Source organism: Rutilus rutilus (assembly GCF_951802725.1).
Source record: "Rutilus rutilus genome assembly, chromosome: 18".
Lineage (NCBI taxonomy): Eukaryota > Metazoa > Chordata > Actinopteri > Cypriniformes > Leuciscidae > Rutilus > Rutilus rutilus.
Genome location: NC_140231.1, coordinates 16,397,882 through 16,418,832, shown reverse-complemented (window position 1 = coordinate 16,418,832; position 20,951 = coordinate 16,397,882). Strand labels below are relative to the sequence as shown.

Sequence of the window (20,951 nt, the reverse complement as noted above, 5' to 3'; positions counted from 1 at the left end):
AGTCAAGTCAAGTCAAGTCAAGTCAAGTCAAGTCAAGTCAAGTCAAGTCAAGTCAAGTCAAGTCAAGTCACGTCACGTCACGTCACATCAAGTCATGTCAAGTCCAGTCCCGTCAAGTCCAGTCCCGTCAAGTGAAGTCAAGTCAAGTCAAGTCAAGTCAAGTCAAGTCAAGTCAAGTCAAGTCAAGTCAAGTCAAGTCAAGTCAAGTCAAGTCAAGTCAAGTCAAGTCAAGTCAAGTCAAGTCCAGTCCCTCGTGGTAGTTTTTGTTTGTGTTTTTTAATAAATAAAAGCCCATCAACTCTGCACCCGAGTCATCGCTCCTTTCACCACCTCCACACCTGACAAAATTTTCTTTCAATGTACGTTCAGTATTATTTAATATTTAAAGTAAATATTTAAAATGTTCTAATATCTAAAGGAAATATGCACTGTTGACTTATACAAAGTTAAAAAATATATATTTAAACATTTGAATAAAATAAATGTATATCCTTATAGATTTCTTAATAGTTATATACATTACATTTTATTTTTTATTTCATCAAAAATACAGTAAAAATTAATATTGTGAAATGGTATTGCAATTCAAAATAACTGTTTGTAATATATTTTAAGCTGTGATTTATTCCTGTGATGGCAAAGATGAATTTTCAGCAGCCATAACTCTCAGTAATCAGTCTGCAGTGTCATGTGATCCTTTAGAAAAGCGAATTGTACAATTTTGTCTTATCACACTTATTTTTCCTCACACAGTTTAAATGGATCTGTGTATATAAACATATAAAGCTGCCTTATATATTTTAGGAAAGAGATTCATCACAAGGGGGTCCTAAAATATTAAAGCATTAAAAAGTTTGAAAACCCTGATCACACACAATGATAACAGCCCTATAAAACTGATATCATTGACACAATTTTTTCAAAAGTGACGTATCCTTATCAGGTGTATTGTCGTACACAGGACTGAACATATATAACCTATACTGTGGGTGTGTGCATGTTTATGAGGAACTTTTTGAACTTTGAGAGTCAGACGACATACATACCTATGGATAAACATCATTGGTTACTTTTTTGTCAAACCTGCTCTGTCTCACTCATTGCTTGAGCGAACAAAATGTTCTGCCTACATTCAGCTAAGCAGAGAGTTATGCAGAGAGTAATTAAGTAATTAATTTACCCATAATCCCCTCCTCCTTTCACACTGATAGTGAGACTTGAAGTCCCGCACACTAATCTACCCTGAGTTGTACTCAGTTCCTCACAGTAACACCCCACCGGCTCGACACTGGACCATCTTCAGGACACAGCAGGTACGAGCACAGAGGTTAGCCAAGGGATTCCAGAAGGAGCACAACAACTTCAGTCTAGCTGAGGCATCTCTTCCCGTGCCTCATGAAAAAGTCTGTTCGTGCCACAAGCGGTTTAAACGTGGACCTTCTAATCCAGAGCAAACCTTTGGTGCATTTCCACCCGAAAGCCTGAGGAATTTAAGAGCTGATTATACAACAACGCATAACAGTTTCTCTATTTATTTTTCCTATTAAGAATATCTTTCTAGTTCCATTTGTTTTCTAGGGAGAAAATTCAGGACATCCAAGTCACCACAGGTCCGTGCGCACTTGTTTTTTATGCTCATCTGTGAAGCTTTTTATTTAGTGTCTTATTTGTATTTAATTTGTATTGCATTTGAGGCCTACACTGAAAACAATTGGTATAGAAACAATTTTCTCTCAAATTGCTAGAACATTTCAAAATTACACTGAAAAAATAAGTTCTGAATCATGCACCAATTGTTCTACATATCCTAATCATTTGTTAACAATTCATTACTTCAATGAGCTCATTGTTTAAATTAATACATTATTAGCTAACTATGTACATTTCTGAAATACATAATTAAGACAGTTTCTGTAAAGCTGCTTTGAAACAATATTGTGAAAAGCGCTATACAAATAAATGTGAACTGAATGTAACTAAATTGAAAAAATAAGTAACTCATTGAATTAAACATGAAATTTTAAGGTAGAAAGACTGAAATAGTATTTCTTGTAAAATGTCATCTTTATGTACAACTTTTTCATACAGTGATGCCAATATTATTAGTATAATATGTTTACATCTCCATAATATCTACACTTGTACTTTTAATTATTTGGATAAACTCATCTGCTAAATTATTATATTTAAATCTGATATGTTGCAAAGTAATTGTTTTATAATTGCAATATAATTTGATTGTGATAAATGCAGTGCATTACCTATTCCAGAGCGAATAGTAAGTGAATTTTCCAAAAGGGCTTTTGACCAACATGCCTTATCTTTATATTCCCACAGACACATTTAACAGCTCACTTTACAGAACATTGGGTTATAAACTGTATACCTCACGTGAGGTGTGATACCTGTGATATTCCCTATTGTTGTGGACATCTGAGCCATGGTCTTTTCTGACCTGCTGGAGCAGGTGGGCAGCACAGGACGCTTTCAGATCCTGCATGTCACCCTGTTGAGTATGCCCATCCTGATGATGGCCAGCCATAACCTGCTGCAAAATTTTGTGGCCTCTGTGCCGCCGCACCACTGCGCTCCCTACGCCAATTTCTCAATGTCCTCCAAGGGGGACATGCTGCGGGCAACGGTGCCCCTGGGCCCGAACGGCCAACCGGAACGTTGCAGACGCTACGCCTATCCTCAGTGGCAGCTCCTGAACAGCAATAGTTCAGAGAGCCTACAGGAAGAGGATGAGGAAGAGATAGAGATGCAGAAGTGTGAGGATGGATGGTACTACAACATGACAGAAATGAGCTCGACTATTATTAGTGAGGTAAGTGTTAAATGTATTTTCATTATTATTATTAGCAAAAAGTTTGCTTTCATGGTGACATTAATGTTAATTTCAACATTTAATAATACATTTTTTAAATCAAAAGTTGTGTCTGTTTCTATTACTTGCAATGTGAACTAACATGAATAACAATGAAAAAAATATTTTTATTATTAAAATGCTGTAAAACACGTTGCTCATTGTTAGTTCATGGTAGCTAATGCATTAACAAATGAGACCTTATTGTAAAGTGTTACCAAAAAAAGTAAAGAAAAAGTACCATTTGTGCAATAATTCAATGAAAATCATATATTTGTTAGTGCACCTTGTGTCTCCAAATACTTTTTTGGGGCACTGAATGACCTCTGCCTGTTCACCACGCAATAAGCAAAGAAAGGAAAGTGGTATGTTTGGTAACACTTTATTTTAAGGTGAAGTAGTTACTACATGTAGTAATAACAGTAAATTAATTACAAGTAACTAAACCTAAACCAAACCATAACTCTATAGTAAGTACATGTAGTTAAATAATATAATACAGTACTTATTTGCTTAACTAAGTTGCCTTAAAATAAGGTGTAATATGTTTTTCCATGTGTGTTTTTAATTAAAATGTTGATTCTTTTAGTGGGATTTGGTTTGTGACCAGCGTGCACTAAAACAGATGAGTCAAACTACCTATATGGGAGGCGTCCTTGTGGGAGCAGTGGTTTTTGGGGGACTTTCTGACAGGTTGTGACAGCTTTTACAGTTAAATATGACAACAACATCAACGATATAATAATAAACTTCATTATATAACACATCTGACAGAGAAATGCAGTAGCACACTAATTAAGTTCCCCCAATCTGGTGTAGATTTGGCCGGCGCATTTTACTGCTGATCTCTAACCTGATGATGGCGGTTGGAGGAACATGTGCTGCCTTCTCTACATCCTTCACCATGTTTTGCCTTTTCCGTGTCTGCTGTGGCATGGCCCTTTCTGGTTTGGTGCTCAATTCTTTCTCACTAAGTGAGTATAGTGAATAACACAGCTGTGGATTAGAGGTTGGCATCTATTCAATTCATTTGATTTACATTGTGTTTGGTGACATCTAGAGGAGAAAAGCATGAAGTGTCATTGTTGCTTCTCCTCAGTTGTGGAATGGATCCCCACGCATGTGCGGACGGTGGTGGGCACAGGAACGGGCTACTGCTACACCACAGGCCAGCTGATCCTGGCAGCCGTCGCTTACAGCATCAGAGACTGGCGCTGGCTTACACTGGCCGTCTCTCTGCCTTTCTATGTGTCCTTCCTCTACTCGTGGTGTGTCTTCTGCTCGTGACGATGTTCAAGAGAACAGAATTTATTTGAAATAGAAATCTTTTGTAACATTAGTGTCATATTTGATCAATTCAATGCCCCCTTTCTAAATAAAAGTGTCAAAAGGAAGCAGGAATAAAAAAAGGTAGCAGAATCTATGTGCAGCATTATGAAATAACAAGTCAAAGTAACCAAACACTCATATTACTCAGAACTTCTAAGAAACTTGAATGGATCAACCAGTATACATTGGCAATCACGGACAGAGAACAACTGAAAATGAGCGCTAACACTGGAGCTAAATGGGATAATTAACCAGACACAGGTGAAACACATGAGGGCAAATCAAAAACCATGGCAACAGATGAATTAACACATGAAACTGAACTGGGAACAAAGCTAAACTAAACACAAAGTCCTACTCAAGCAAAACACAAACACAGATCAAACATGATAACCCCCCCTCCCAAATAAAAAAACAACAAAAAGTCCAACAGAGGAGGGTAGGAGGGAACTTAGGAGGATGATGTAGAGCTGGAAGATGGGATAACCCAGGACGAGGGAGTAGATGATGGGGTTGAGGGCCGAGGCGCAGATGAAGGCAGAGCGAAGACTGACCAAAGCGGAACCGGAGTGACGAGAAAGCCCAGTGGAGCCTTAAGGATGAAGGTCCCGGGTGGTGCAGAGGGAGTAAGGAGCCAAGGTTGAGCCAACTAGCCTAAGGGTCAAGGTGGAGTGAAGGGCTTGGAGTTATGAGGTGGAGCTAGAGGGTCGACACACCAGGGCAGAGCTGGTGAACAGGAAGACCAAGGCGGATCTGACCTGCTGAGAGGAGCCAGCAAAGGAGTCGAAGGGCTGAAGGGAGCCAGCAGAGACAGGGCCGAAGAAATGGATAGCGTGGGCAGAGGTTTACGAGATGGCCTTCTTAGCTGTGATAGCGCAGGCAAAGAGGTAAAAAATGGCCTCCTTGGCCAATATTGGGCAGGCAGAGGAGGGGGAAGTGGGATGCAGGGTGGGAGCCTCCTTGGCCAGTATTGGGAAGGCAGAGGAGGGGGGAGTGGGATGCAGGGTGGGAGCATCATCAACAACAGTGACATGGTGCTGGGCGACAAAACAGACCTGGTGCTGGGCGGAACCAATGGTGACAGGAGATCCTGGGAAACAACCTCCTCCAATTCCTCACACAATTGTTTAGAAGTTATGCACAGCTCACCCTCAGGGAATGGACAAGGCTCCACGTCATGCCCAAGAACTCCACTAACACACACTCTGGGACAGATGTTGAGGAGCTCAGGTGTCAGCTCTGGCATGGACTCCCCGTCTGCGGTGGGCTCTGGTTTACTATCCTTTGCGGGCTTGGGTTCTAGGTCCGTGGAGGATTTGGGTGCTGGCCTAGGGAGGATTGGAGTAGATAATTGCAACAGGCAAGGGGCAAGTTAGTCTGGGGCATGTTCATCTTCCATCTCCTCCACGACAAAATCAGAACCTTACACAAACACATTAATATGTTTATTAATGTTTAGTCTTTTAAATAAGTCTTTAATAATATTAAGTGATAATTAAAATAATTTCATAATATTATTATTGTAAATAAAAATCCATTGTAGGAAGTCAACCACCAAGTCAGTGTTTATTTTACTCATATGTAGCAGTAGTCATGTTCGAGTTTTTATCTTCTGCAGGTGGTTCTTAGAGTCTGCTCGTTGGCTGGTCCTGACCAAGAAATCAGAGCAGGCAGTAAAAAACCTCAAAACGGTGGCTCGCATAAATGGACGCCGTGCAGAGGCCGATAAAATCAACCTTGAGGTGTGACTTTATGAGGGTTGTGTCAATTTCAGCATCCTCCGGGTAATTCGGAATGCTTATTCTGCTGTGGTTGTGCATGCAGATGTTGCAAGAGTCCATGAAGAAGGAGATGGCTTGTTCACAGGGGTCTTACAGTGCTCTAGACCTTCTACGCACATCCACTATGAGGACCATCACCGTGTGCCTTAGCGCAGTCTGGTCAGTTACTCAATCTCATTCAGTACCAACCAGCATTTGAATTATACCACACCTGTGACCTTTGAACTGTAACATCTCAGGTTCTCAACCAGCTTCGCCTACTATGGCCTCTCCATGGATCTGCAGAAATTTGGAGTCAGCATTTATCTTATCCAGGTCATCTTTGGAGCAGTGGATATACCAGCCAAAATCTTGGTTACGATATCCATGAGCTTCTTAGGACGAAGACCATCTCAGTGCGGAGCTCTTGTACTGTCTGGCGTGATGGTACTTGTTAATCTTCTGGTGCCTTATGGTGAGAATTTGAGCCTGGTTAGCAGTAGAGTGCAGTAATAATAAAACTGCAAATGTGAAATGAGAACATTGTCACATAGGGTCACCACAGAAATTTAACCATGGCGTTTCAAGTTTGACATTCACATGGCTGATCATGGAACTATGTGTTTGTGACACTTATTTTTGTGCATGTGCAGATATGCAAGTGTTACGCACCAGCATGGCAGTGATTGGGAAGGGCTGCTTGGCTGCGTCATTCAACTGCTGTTACCTGTATTCTGGAGAGCTCTATCCTACGGTCATCCGGTAATTAAATCCTAAACCAACATACAAAATTCCAGCTTAAATGCACTTGTCCACAATGCCGTTACCATGTCTTGAATATTACTGGGGGAGGGTTGTAATGGTCTTTTTATTTAAAGGAATTAAATAACTAAAGGATTTAAAATGGATTTAAGGGAATAAAGAAAAAGACAGAAAAGCAGTAATAGAACAAGAATAATATATATCTTTTAAACAATTTGAGCTATATGCACACTTTCACTTTATTACATAACACAAAATGTTTCTTGTCATGTAGGCTAAATAATTCAGCCTATTTTCAGTCTGATATTATAGTCAAATATTAAATGGTTAGCTACTTGCATCTTACCTCACAGTCTTTTACCATTAAAAACTGTAGTGTTGCACTAGAATTCATGTTTGATGTTTGTGAATCCCTTTTGGTTAAATCCCACCTTCTTTGATTTAATTGGTCATGTCAATCCGCCGACTGCAGACCAGCCTAAAAATGTCACTTTTAAACCTTTTGTCATTCTAATAACAAATAGAGCAGTATAAATTTGTCCATTTCTAATTTTGTTTCCCTCAATTGATATGGTAGTTACGGCCCTGTTTGCATATCATTTTGTTTCTTTTTGACAAGCAATAACAAGAATCCCAGAATCCCATATTATTTTCCAGTGCAACTGATGTCAACGTATGCAATTTTCTGCCGTGTCCTCTCAGTCAGACCGGAATGGGATGGGTGTCCATGATGGCTCGGTTTGGAGCAATGGTGGCCCCCCTGGTGCTTCTTCTGGGAGAGGATTCCCCATGGCTATCTGGTCTTATCTACGGAGGGGCTCCAATTATCAGTGGGATTATCGCCTTCTTTCTCCCAGAAACCCTTGGACAACCTTTGCCTGATACTATCCAGGATGTGGATGACAGGTGAGCCAGTGCACTGTAAAATACAAAAAGAATTTAAAAAATAAAGTAACTAGCTGCAAAGCATTTTTGAGTTTACTCAACTTCAGTGGTCGAAGTTGTGCCAAATCATTTTTGAAAGTTCACTAAAATGATTTGATTAAGTTCATTTTACCTTTCTTCGTCAGTTCATCTAACTGTCAGTCCAACTCAAAGAAACAAGTAAGCACAACTACAGAGGCCTGAAGTTCACTGAACTCAAGTTGATTCAACTTTCTCCAAATATCTCGCCTATATATTTGTATAGCCCTCACATTAAGAATCAAAATGCAGGGAGTACAAACCATAATGTAAATACATCACAATACAAAAGACATTGCCAACATTACAAAAAATATTTATTGACAATTCTGCAAAACAGCACATTTTCTGTCTGCATGAGGTACATGTATTAGAAGGTGATGAAGTTATACTTCACAATGTTTTTGCTCACCCTCAAAAAGTGACAATTTTAACATGTTATATAACAATATCTGTGGGGTATTTTGAGCTAAAACTTCCCATACACACTCTGAGGACATCAGAGACTTATTTTACATCTTGTAAAAAGGGGTTTTATACCACCCCTTTAAACGACAAAATCAAAACATTAAGTTTCCTCAACTTAATTGTCTGTATTCATTGGATAAAATAGTAGTAAACATGGGTATTTAGTTAGGTTAACATAGGTAAATAGGTTTTATAAGTAAACATTTGCAATTGGATTTTTTTACAGTGTGGTGGCTTGATATACATTAAAGTTTTGTGCTGGTTGAATCTGATCATGATGCAATTGATATTGCAAGAGAATGTTAAATCAAAAGTTAAAGTGCAAGTGAGCAAAGTGTCATTGTAAACTGGTAACATGTTTTTTAACTCTTTCAATCATTATAGAGGTTTAGGATGGACAAATTCTAAAAGATTACCTGAAAAAAAGGATTTGGCCAAGAAGGATCCCAGTTGTGTCCTCCTGAAAGAGTCTGCCTGAGATGGTCATCACTGCAGTATATGACATAAATGGAGATGATCATTGTTATATAGAAGAGAACTTAAGTGTTATGATGAAAACAACCAACAGCTGTAAATGGGGGTTTGTGATGTTTTTTCATTTTGTTTTTCTGACAGCAATTAATGTAAGTTAAAAGTATTATTTACTTGTACGAAGTGAGAAATATAGCTTCATATGGAGCTTTGTGCTCTTTAGAAATCTTTTACTTGTGTGTGTGTGTGTGTGTGAAATTGTTGTTTTATTACATGAATGATGAAAAGAAATAAAGAACACAAATTGTTGATGAATGGAGTTTGTATTTGTTTTGTTGATATTTATTAGAGCTTTCATAAGTAGTTTTCTGAAAAATGCATCCAAATGAATAAATATAAATAATGTATTATTAATTTAATTTCATTACTGTCATTTAGCCTGTTGGCTCTTGGTAGAGTGGCTGATTACATAATCTCTCAGATTAAATTAAGTTATTTTGTATTTAAGTAAATAAATGAGTGACAATTTTGTAGGGCTGAGCGAATATGGGTAGAACTCTACTGCCCTAGTACTTCAGAAACCCCTTTTATGTGAATTAAACGTGGCACAATGGCCTTTATCATCACAGTAGTTCAGGGATTCATTAATTTGCTGAATGAGGACTGTTGGGAGTGGGACACTCCTGGCACAAAATGGTTCTGTCTGGGGAAACAGAGTCGTTTACACCTCAATGACACATCTGTACTATTTGCTTCACGTCATGCGTTGCACTACATACTATTTATCAACTAGTGTGTTCTAACATGTAACTATGTCATGTTTGGTCTTATCTGACAGCTTATAAACTGAACTGAACGGTGGTGAACTTAATAGATCTAGGTACTGTTGCTTAAACATGCATTAAGAAGAATATGTTACTGTTCTTCTCCCCCTCTTGATCACCACCCATTTGCCTCATCTTTTGGTTTCCTGTCGGTCGGTTTTGGTGTTGGTATTCCACTCATGCTTAACAATGCTTTGCTCAGGGTATAAGAAGGAAAGTAACTGTTGATCTGAGAAAGACTTTAACTCTGCCACTCCTTCTTAACCTCATTCTATGAAAAAGGATTTTCTTCTGCACAGCATTGCATTATTTGTTACAACAAATTTTTCTATACAGTATTTTTTCCTTTCTATGGTCTGTATATTTAAACATGTAAATAATTAATAAATAAATGTGCCTGCTTTAAAGGGCTTTGAGAATCTTTCTTTTTATCACTGATGATGTTGAAAGCTTAAAGGATAATTCCGGTATTTAACACTTTGAGTCTATTTTGTAGATTGTTTTGGATGAACAAGAGTGGTGGACAAAGAAATTTTGACAATGTCTCGACTTTTTGACTATTTTAGATTTGCCCATGACCGCTTTAGAATGGGAGTCTATGGCCATGCACAAACATGTCCTTAAAACAACCCTCAACGTTTGTTTTCAAAACTGTGCAACTCACCGAGTGTGGTGTTCGTTGATGTTCCAAAACAAGTAGAGTAGCGAAATACAGTTTCTGTCGTGTTTTATTTGCCATTTTGTCAAATCCCATTGATTTCTGTTGGAGGACTCATTGCTCGTTGATATTACTGCGCTAACGGGAACGGAAAAGACGCTTCAGACTCAAATATCGAGCGGAAGTTTATACGCGGTTGTGAGGTATCTGAAAAAATAGTTCCACTATAGAAAAATAAACGGATTGAAATCATACATTGCGCCGATATAGGCTATTTGTTTTTAATCATCAACGAACACCACTAACCACTCGGTGAGTTGCACAGTTTTGAAAACAAACGTTAAGGGTTGTTTTAAGGACATGTTTGTGCATGGACATAGACTCCCATTCTAAAGCGGTCATGGGCAATTCTAAAATAGTCAAAAAGTCGAGACAGGAACCATTGTCAATTTCTTTGTCCACCACTCTTGTTCATCCAAAACAAACTACAAAATAGACTCAAAGTGTTACATACCGGAATTATCCTTTAAGTGATTATAACTTTCGTTATCTTAACGTTCAGGTTAAATCCTATTTTCCTCAGTTCTAAAAAAAGACCTTTACCTTTAAAGAATAAGAGGTTAAAGAAACAACTTTAATGGAGTCAGATTCATTATATATTGGAGTAAAATAAATAACTGAATTAATATAGGCCTACATCATCCTTCAACTGCTTTTTGTTCCAATTATTGGTTCAAAACAGCAGCGTAGGCCTATAAGCTTCCAGCCTTACAATTTCATATTTGGAAACCGAAGCTAGTTTGTTTGTAGTGCTGAAGGGCGGCTATAGGCTATCAGTAATACACAAATGTTTGTTTTTTGTCTAGCAGTGGTTTTGTATGGTGATTTCAATAGTAAAAAAAAAAAAAAAAAAACATTAAATTGGGATTTTGGGTACGAAATCTATCCTTCAAACAAATATTCCAATATGGACCCTTGTAGCAGACTATGATTACGCTTCCACAGTTATTGTCATTGTAAATCTTGCAAAGTTTTTATTTAAAAAAATAAATAATTATGTGCATTTATAACACTATATACTTTGTGTTATATTACCTTGGCATTAGGCTTGTTCGACTTCATGCAGCTCTGCGCAGACCGATCGGCGGCTGACTTGAAGCAGTGCATGCCGGTTAGAAATTTTGTCCGACTTGATGCAGCGCCGACGCCACGTGACTGTGATGTGTGCCATCAAAGTACCGCGAGACCGATTCGAGAGTAGCCGGAGAACTCAGCCAGCGCAGCTTCTCAAGAGCGGCTGCACGAGGGCTGATGACGACACAGCTGTTCCACGATTGGCCGGATTCACCGCATGACAACGATCACGTGTGTTTCGTGTTTATTCGAACACCTTTAGTTCCTCTAAAGCTCTCAGATCAGTTTATTATAACAGTAAACACTCTTTTCATGTCGTTGTCATGTTATATTGTGTCATGTTTATCAAATAAAACTGATTAAAAAACGTAGACTGCACTTAATTGATAGCTTAAATTATGTTGAACTTTATTCTTGTTCAAACAGTCGCTGTATGAAGCAGCAGCCTACATAAAGTGTTGAATGAAAATGTATCTGAAACATCTGTGTATTATTTGGCAAATATTGCATTTATTTCACTTCAGCTGTGATAAAGTATGCAAACACCACTTGAGCGGTCACTACGGGAACCAGAAAGTGTCCGACTTCACGTCTCCGTTTGCAGCTCCTCCCCGCATGCACGCGGCTACTCTCGCCGATCGGTTACATCCAGCCGCAGCCGATGTCGAACACACCTAGTGACTTACAAAAAACGTAACACACTGCAAGGGTTGTCACGACTCCACCCACTCGTTCACTCTCCCCTGATTACTAATCACTACACCTGTACCTCGTCACCTGTTCACTATACATTCACTTGCACCACTCTTCATTGTCTGATCTTGTCTTTCCACACAACAAACTCTACCTCGATCCTTACCTGTTCCACGAACCTGCTATCATCGTCAGTGACTCTCATCCACGTCTGCCATCAGCCTTGTTCTGTTCTCTACCTGTGAAGGACAATACTGTTATTCATCAGCTAAGTTCCATTCAACTATCTTCATTGTGTTCAACTCACCATTTACATCTGCTGGTTTCCGTGCTTCTGTTCATAATAAACTTCAGTTACGTTTTTATCTTTACCTGTCTGCTTCATCACTCTCCGTGACAAGGGTGTTTCTAATTGGGGGAGTAATGATAAGTCTCTCTTCTGACTGGAGGTCAATATCTTCTGAAAAGCTGTTTAAAACACTATTGTATATTTTTATTTTGCTATTGGACAGTAAAGTAGTCCCATCCACTAATATAGACGTTTACCCAATGACTTCTGCTTCTACTTATGTCACTTTGTTATTAAAAGCTGTTGTCTTGGGTAAAAAGGGAACACAATAACAGAATACTGGGATACAAGTATCACCTTGTCAGGTTTTGAGGTGAAGGGATGAGGTGAGGACACCCAAATTCAACAAACTACCCTATAAAAAAACTCTGGATCCAAACACACCAGCAGAGCAGAACCAGGCAAGGCAGGGATCAGGACACAACGGGAACACTGTACTGATTCTTGAGATCAAGGACAAAACATGTCCTACACACAAAAGCTTTATGCTAAAAATAAAACAAAATTCATCACAATTTAAGTTACATCTAAAGAAAATCTGTATACTCTGGAAATTCATTGCTTACATTAAATTTCTTTAGTATTATTTTTAAACACATGCTCCATAAAAAATGTAACCTGCCCTGAGGTCACAATGTAAAACTACCAAACAAAAGTGTTCAAAAATGCAACAAGTTCAGGAATATACATTTAAATTGAAGGGCAGAGATATGTAAGATATCAAACAATACAAAAAGCAGATGTTGAATTATATTTTCCATAAACAAATGGCTATCAAAGTTATGTTCTCACCTTGGGTCAACACTTGTTAAATTCTGAATAAATCATGCAATGCCATGGGCAGCTTTAACTTTGAGGACCCCCTTTCCTGTTTAATGCTCATTGTGGATGCCACAGTTGAATGCAAAGTCCTGAAAGTTTTAATACATGTTTTATATTTTAAACAAACAATGTTGAAGTCTCTGTGGTCACAGCTTCAACATGTCAACTCCGTCTTCCCAGTGTGATCATTTCTGTCAAAACTTGTGGGATAAATCTTGGCACTTTGTTATGGTTTTTTTTCTAGTAATGATGGTAATAAAAACAACTTTTTTAAGGCAATACTCAAGGAAATCGGTCCCAAAATAAACCTACCTGTAAAAACAATTAATGTAAAAAGGATGAAAAATATAATATTAAGAGTTTTTCATTTGTTGTTTTTTTGCCACATGTATGCAAGAAACTTTAAGGACAAAAATAAGAAATATATATATGAAATGAAAATTACAGACTAATATTTAAAAATATATAATGGGGTCCACCACTGTGAAAGTCTACCATGGTCAATATGTGTCCAGTAGGCTATCCTTTTCCCCATATAGCCTTAATAAGGGCACCCAAAAATGTGTCCCAGGGCCTTTGAATTTTGGTGACATGCACACTGCAGTTCATAAGAGTTCAACAGTAGCCTATATTAATATATTCTTATAGTATGCAGACAAGGATCTGATTGCTTGCTCTTTTGGTCAACTGGCACATGTTCTGCTGAGCTCATGAGGTTGGCCAGCCGGTTATGTAAAAAGTAAAAGATTATTGTTTAGTAGACATTTAACTGTCATCAGGAAGAAGCCGTGTCACTGTTACAAAACACCAATGTAATGGATAATCTTAATAATGTATAACTAGTGACGGTGCAAGACTGTTTATTTTTAACAGTCTAACAAACTAAAAATGGGTTATGCAAAAAAAAAAAAAAAAAAAACTACAACTCCCACACACATGCATACGGATGTTTCCCATGAGCGCTTGCTGCATTTTCCGGTGTCATTTCCCTCTTCCTGTTCATTACATACTCAATATATCAGAGCAGCAAGATGTCTGGATTTCTGCGGGGAATCGCTCGCATCCGCACCGCTCCGGTTCTGCGGGGATCAACCATCACCCAGCGAGCCAACATCGCCTCGCGTCCTGCCAAGGATGCACTGGGGCCCGCTGTGAGTATCTGTAGAGAGCTGGATGATTCCTCTGCAGCTCGCGAAGGGAAGGCCATGATCTCGTTGGCGTTCACCTTTAGACCCAATGTGGTAATCGGAAACATACAGATTTAGTTTAGTTTGAGCTCTAATTCACACGATTATTGTGAATAGATATGGTTTGTACTTTCGCATTAAACTAATGTGGTTTGTGGTTGAAACGGCACCCAAAACGTCATCGGCCCATAGCGGTTATTCAGAAGGTCGTGGAACTAAGAGGATCGATGGCGAACTGAATCTCAACATTTTTAGTTATTTATTACTTTTAGTTACTCTTTAAAGAAAAAAAAACAATTCGCGTTTAAGGGCCATGTGTATATTTCGAGCGATATACATAATGATACACTAGTTTACGGTAGCTAGGCTAATACTTTAGCTAACGTTACAGACTGTGTAACGTTACATGTCTTCCTCTAACGTTACTTTAAATCGTCTACTGTATGTTTAAAAAAAAAAACAAAAAAAAAACCGAAAACATTATATTGCACGAAGTGCTGTCATTTTTCTGTAATTAATCGCACCTAACATTAAAAAATATTTTTTTTTTCACTGATATTAATACTGCTACTGATGTAAATTGTGCTTTCTCAATTTCTGGCGATTTGGTTCTCTCTTGCATTTGAATGGTTTAAAAAGAATTTAAATGAATGATAGCCAAAAAATGCCAGGACAAAAACGGATGCTGCGTTAATTGTAATATATATATATATATATATATATATATATATATATATATATATATATATATATATATATATATATGGCCTGATACCTTAGATTTCAAAGGCAATTTTTTTTTATTCCATTTGAATTCACAATAGCCGTTTTGAATCTCAAGATGGCATTGATTAGCTTGCATTGGAATGAAAGTACAAAGTCTGTGCAGTGCTACAAGTGATAAGTGTCATCAGTATGTTGCTACAGTTCTATTAAAGTCTGCATGAAACAGAAGTTGCGATTAGTTGCTTTTTTTTTTTTTATTATTGTGACGCATATCCGAGTGAAACTGCTTCTCGAACAAGAAAAATGGAGGTCCAAAGAAAAATCCATTGGGATTTGATTGCATTGTTGTGGTTTGCTATTGCTGTGTCACTTGAGTGCAGGTTGTCATGCCATCATCAGAGAAGATATGTTGATTAACAATAACAAGTGCACATAAAAAAATAATGTGCATGAATAAATCATTTATAATAAATACTGCAGTTTCCCTTTAAAATACACCATGATTTCACGGTGACTTTAAGTGGTTATAATGTTGTGTTCACGTCCTAAAGTCTAAAATACAAGATATAATACATGGTTACCTAACAGTTGTTTGGGTCTTGTGTCTGTTTTTACAGGAGACAATAGTTGGGCTGGCCTTCTTTAGTCTTGCCATCCTGGGACCAGCTGGGTGGGTTCTGGCCAACCTGGAAAACTATAAAAATAAGGACTCCGCTGCATCTGAGTGATCAATCTGTCATTGACTGAAAGCAGTTTCTCTGGTTTTATTGCTTTTAACACATTGGGACCACCATCACACAGACCTCCGACTTACCTGAACAGCAGAACAATTCCTCTGCTTGAGCCACCCAGCTACCTCTCCATGCGACTGGTTACTTTCCTCCAAACACTCCGGTCTTCATTACACCGAGCGTCTGCTCCCTGTTACCAACTGTGTAATAACATTCAATGATGGGTGTTTCTTATTACCTGGAGCTGTTACATTTGAAATAAATCATTATTTAAATCTTAAATTCTGTCTCTGTATTTATTTTACTTTGCTGCTGGAATAAAGCATTATATATATTATATATACTCCTTGCAGAGTCATTGACTTAGGTATTATGAAATATTTAAAAAGACATTAAAATACAAACCCATCATGCAACAGGTTATTGAAATGCATTATATATATATATATATATATATATATATAAATAATATGCTTGTTATGATGGTGTATATATATATATATATATATATATATATAATGCATTTCAATAACCTGTTGCATGATGGGTTTGTATTTTAATGTCTTTTTAAATATTTCATAATACCTACCTAAGTCAATGACTCTGCAAGGCTTGTATAAGATAAGTTAATGTTGGAGTTCTGCAAAAAATTTACCGAGTCATTTATTGGGTCTGATCAAATGTAGATCTCAAAATATGGTGACAAACATCTAATTTCTGTAAACCATTTAGGAAAAAAATTATAATATAATGGATTTTAGTTAACACAAACACCTTGTTTGAGAAAATAATAAAGATTTATTTTTTTCTTAATTATTAGTAATAATGTCAAGATGTATACTTGCCACCAGCTTTTATGGGAGATACTCGGTTCAAAACATTTAAAAAGCCAACAGTTTTACACGTGTAAAACAATATTGTAGTGCATTCAGGTACAAAGTGGTGAAGAATCTCATCCGGAAGTAGACTCATCTCCAGCGGGTTCCCATCAATCAGGTGACCGGAAATGACTGTTCTGCAGGAACATGGCGGAGGAGCAACAACAGGAGATCCCTCAAAAAGAGGCTGATGGTGAGAAGTACTTTACCGCTGTTAGCCAGAACCAAATTCTGTTTACATCGTTTTACATACGTCGCTGGTATTTTGAGCTGTATGGAGCACAGGAGCCAAGGGATGAGCAGCTAGCGCTCTGCTAACCTGCTAATAGCAATAGCTGAGAGTTCATTGTTTATGTTTGAAAGCACTTGTTTCAGTGTCCAAATAACTGTATCATTCTGTATACGATAACTTACTAGCTTTAGCTTAATATAAACGTTTAACAAAAATGCTCCCCGTGTGTCACACACGGCTTTATAGATGCACTGCACTGTGGAAACAAATGTAGAAATACCTTTACACTCGTCTCCTCTCGTAGTAACAGCCAATACTAACGTTTGTTCCTGACCATGTAACGTTAGGGGAAACAAGTATTATTCACTCAAGTAATTAGTAGATTTGTCAATATTTTACACTTAATTGTGTTTGTTCTTTGACAGGGCTGAATTGTCTTGCATATGACGAAGCCATTATTGCACAGCAAGATAAGATTCAGCAAGAGGTAATTGTTTACATTGTATATTTATATTGTAATGTCATGTGAACTCCTCTAGAGTTAAAGGTCTTTCTGCAAACAAAACACTCTCAACAGGTCATGATTTAGCTGATTCTGCTATAGTACAGTTGAAAGACATGTATTAATATTAGGATCATTGTCATTAAGTAATTAATGGAAATATAATGTATTTAAAAAAATGTAAACTTTTTATTTCAACTAGTTGACAAGGAAGCATTTCTCATTTTAATTTAGTTTCACTTTGCTGTACTGAAATAATAATAAATAAAACAAAAATCCATAAAGTCATTAAAGAAAAACGAATAAAATGGCAAAAACACAACAGAAATGCTAAAGTTTTAACTAAATTTTAAATGAAAATAGAAAAATACTAACTAATTTAAGATCTTATTACAAAAATATAATATTTCAATGATACTAAAGAAACATCACTGATTAAAATCGAGCAAAATGTGTGACGTAGCCCACTTGAGACAGTTTAATGAGGATCCAGGTTTCCTACTATTATGGAAATCTGGAAAATATTAGGGTTTCGGGCATTTGACTAAATAAAATGTCTACAAGTTATTCTAATTGTTATTATTATTACTTATTTGTTTATTTGAAGAAAAATCATTATCCAGTAATCATGAATGACAGGAAGACTCATGGAAATTCATTGGTCAAAAGGTGTGGGAACCATTTTAGCCCCTATACATGTATTTATGCATGCACATGATGCTCATTAAGAAAAATCGCAAGATTCAATCTTTAACCCATCTTGAATGTCATTGCAGATAGCAACCAGTATTTCTCTGGTGTCCGAAAGACAGGAACTGTCTGTCCTTAAGCGAGAGTATTCAGATGATGACACCATCTACCAGCAGAAGATAAGAGTAAGTGAACCTTTTCAATAGAAAATGAATGTTTATGGAATACTATGCATACATAATTTTTTATAATCTTTGTCTTTTATCTCAGTTATCCAGCCACATACACAAATATGTATTTATACGCATATTTCCATGCACCCCCATCTCTGACTTTTCTTTTCAAAACTGTTTCATCAACAGGACTTACAGGAAAAGTACTCATCTATACGCAAAACACGGCCGGATGGGAACTGTTTCTACAGAGCCTTTGGTTTCTCACATCTGGAGTCTTTACTTGAAGACAGCAAAGAATTACATAGGTAACCACCTGCCAGCCTACATTCAAGTGAACATCATTTATTCATTTAGCTGAATAAATGATTCCCACTCTACAAAACTAGATATAAAAACATGAAATATGTTCTAAATGGCAGTGATCGTCACATCGTGCAGCGGTTTCACTTTCAATGTGGACTGACAATCTACTTGTTGTGTCAAGCCTGTTAAGATCATTTTCATGAAAGTATGAGGAGATGATAATGGTCTCAAGTAGCTCCTGTAACCTTTAGCACACTCTTCTAAGACTGTGTTTGGTTCCGTTCACTTGGCAGGTTCAAGGCTATTGCTGCCAAGAGTAAACTGGATCTGGTGAGCCAAGGTTTCACAGAATTCACCATTGAAGATTTTCACAACACAGTAAGTCTTTGGAAGAATGTCCAGAAAATCTATATTTTATTGTTATTATTTATTAATTTTTTTAATTTGCTTTTATTTTTTATACTTTTTATAGATCAAATTTTAGTCATTTTGTTATGCAGTTTATTTTTATTTTATTGAAAAAAAATATAATATTTCTATTTAGCTTTAATTCATACTTGTCATTTTAGTACTTAATCTTATATTTTAGTTAGTTGCCAGGGCTACATCTCTAAAGGGACGGTCACACTACACTTTTCGTTCTAGTGACTTCCATTCATATGCATGAGACCGGAAAGTCATGCTCGTGAAAAAGTTCTTCGCATTTAGCTTTGTTCTAAAGTTCGGATTTGGTGAACTCTGACCTGCGGATTCATATCACGTGAAGACGTGTGACCAATAGAATCGATACTTCACGGCATGACCACTTCTCTGAATTAAAAGAATGTTGCAGGAAAGTGTAGTAGATTGTAAAATTTGGATTTTATGTTTTTTTTAAAATACACTGCAGAGTGTGACATCATATCACGACCATCGCAGTGTCCGAAGAAATATCACAAGCTCAAAGTCTAGTGTGACCACAGCTTAATGTTTTGGGGTTGCACTTTATTTTAAGGTGACGTCATTACATTGCACTTACTCAAATAAGTACTGAGTAATATTAATTAACTACATGTACTTGCTTGTAATTTTGCATAATTTACTGTTATTACTATAGAATGTACATGTAGTAACGTGTTACTACGTCACCTTAAAATAAAGTAATAATTAACATATTTTAATTAACTAAAGTTATTTTTAATTTACAATTACAACACTGGAAATTTGAAATCAGTCCTGTTGACATAACAATTATGTATGAAAATGAGTACAACATTTGAGATCACATGTCTCCCTTTTGCCCTTTTCTTTCTTTGGGATTAGTTATAATCTTAAATGAATTTCTTGCACAATTAATTTCCTCCTGTCTTGTTCACTTCAGTTCATGGACCTGATTGAGACATGTGATAAGCAACCGTCTGTAGGTGAGCTGCTCGGCTCATTTAATGAGCAGAGCGTATCGGATTATCTGGTCGTGTATCTGCGGCTGGTGACCTCTGGGTACCTGCAAAGAGAGGAAGACTTCTTCCAGCACTTCATAGAGGGCGGCCGCACCGTTCGAGAGTTTTGCCAACAGGTAACACTGAAATCATCCTTTGTCACTCGAAGAAGTGATTTATTTGTATCCAGTTCTTGTAGATCAGGGACACTGTCCTGCTGAGTTTTGCTCCAATCCTAATTAAACGTGCCTGAGCCAGCTAATCAAGGTCCTCAGGGTTACTAGAAACTTCCAGGCAAGTGTGTTGGGAAAGGTTGGAGCTAAACTCTGCAGGACATTGGCCCTCCGGGAGCATTATTGGACACCCCTGTTGTAGATTAACCTGCTCTTCTTCAATGACTTTGCAACATTTTTAACCAGCGTGTCCTTCTGTTTTGGCCAGGAGGTGGAGCCCATGTCCAAAGAGAGTGATCACATTCACATTATAGCTCTGGCTCAGGCTTTAAACGTGTGCATCAAGGTGGAGTACATGGATCGAGGAGAGGGAGGAACAGTCAATCACCACATCTTCCCTGAAGGTGGAGAGCCCAAGATTTTCCTCCTCTACCGACCAGGCCACTACGACATCCTGTACAAGTAGCAGATCTGCTGCTATCGGTTGCTAAAGGCCTCGTCTATCTCTGTGCTGTGGGTTTGACTCGACTCTAAACCTGTGAAATGTGAACCCGGCACTCGGCATTGCAATTTCCTGTCAAAACACCCCCTAAGACTCTTGGAGAATTTTGGAGAATCTGTTATACAAGGCACTGGACATTGTACAGTTTAACCTTCATCATCAATTTTATTTTCAGTTGTGTATGGTATATGGTTATTTCATTTAGTTGTTCTTTTTGTTTGTTTCTTGTAGTTAAGACTGCCTGTCTTTTATGATAGGAATGGAAATTGCTTTATCATGTTTGACTGTATTTGACTTTCATCAGAATAAAAAAAACTTGCAGTAGTCACAGTTT

General features: G+C 37.5%; 3 protein-coding genes across 3 annotated transcripts; all 3 read left to right on the top strand.

The window, feature by feature from the left end:
* Nucleotides 1–1,212: 1,212 nt before the first annotated feature.
* Nucleotides 1,213–8,932, top strand: slc22a6l (solute carrier family 22 member 6, like). The gene is made up of 11 exons (XM_084387345.1): nt 1,213–1,610; nt 2,338–2,827; nt 3,456–3,559; nt 3,686–3,840; nt 3,966–4,134; nt 5,814–5,937; nt 6,020–6,135; nt 6,216–6,430; nt 6,609–6,717; nt 7,420–7,623; nt 8,533–8,932. The coding sequence occupies exons 2-11, from the start codon at nt 2,441–2,443 to the stop codon at nt 8,624–8,626; spliced, it is 1,677 nt and encodes a 558-aa protein (XP_084243471.1). The 5' UTR covers nt 1,213–1,610; nt 2,338–2,440; the 3' UTR covers nt 8,627–8,932.
* Nucleotides 8,933–14,080: 5,148 nt separating this feature from the next.
* On the top strand, nt 14,081–16,025 carry cox8a (cytochrome c oxidase subunit 8A). The gene is made up of 2 exons (XM_084387974.1): nt 14,081–14,250; nt 15,630–16,025. The coding sequence occupies exons 1-2, from the start codon at nt 14,131–14,133 to the stop codon at nt 15,738–15,740; spliced, it is 231 nt and encodes a 76-aa protein (XP_084244100.1). The 5' UTR covers nt 14,081–14,130; the 3' UTR covers nt 15,741–16,025.
* A 658-nt stretch (nt 16,026–16,683) lies between these two features.
* otub1a (OTU deubiquitinase, ubiquitin aldehyde binding 1a) lies at nt 16,684–20,941 on the top strand. Its single transcript, XM_084386719.1, has 7 exons — nt 16,684–16,814; nt 17,279–17,340; nt 18,132–18,230; nt 18,408–18,526; nt 18,818–18,902; nt 19,885–20,079; nt 20,384–20,941. The coding sequence occupies exons 1-7, from the start codon at nt 16,769–16,771 to the stop codon at nt 20,579–20,581; spliced, it is 804 nt and encodes a 267-aa protein (XP_084242845.1). The 5' UTR covers nt 16,684–16,768; the 3' UTR covers nt 20,582–20,941.
* The last annotated feature ends 10 nt before the right edge of the window (nt 20,942–20,951 follow it).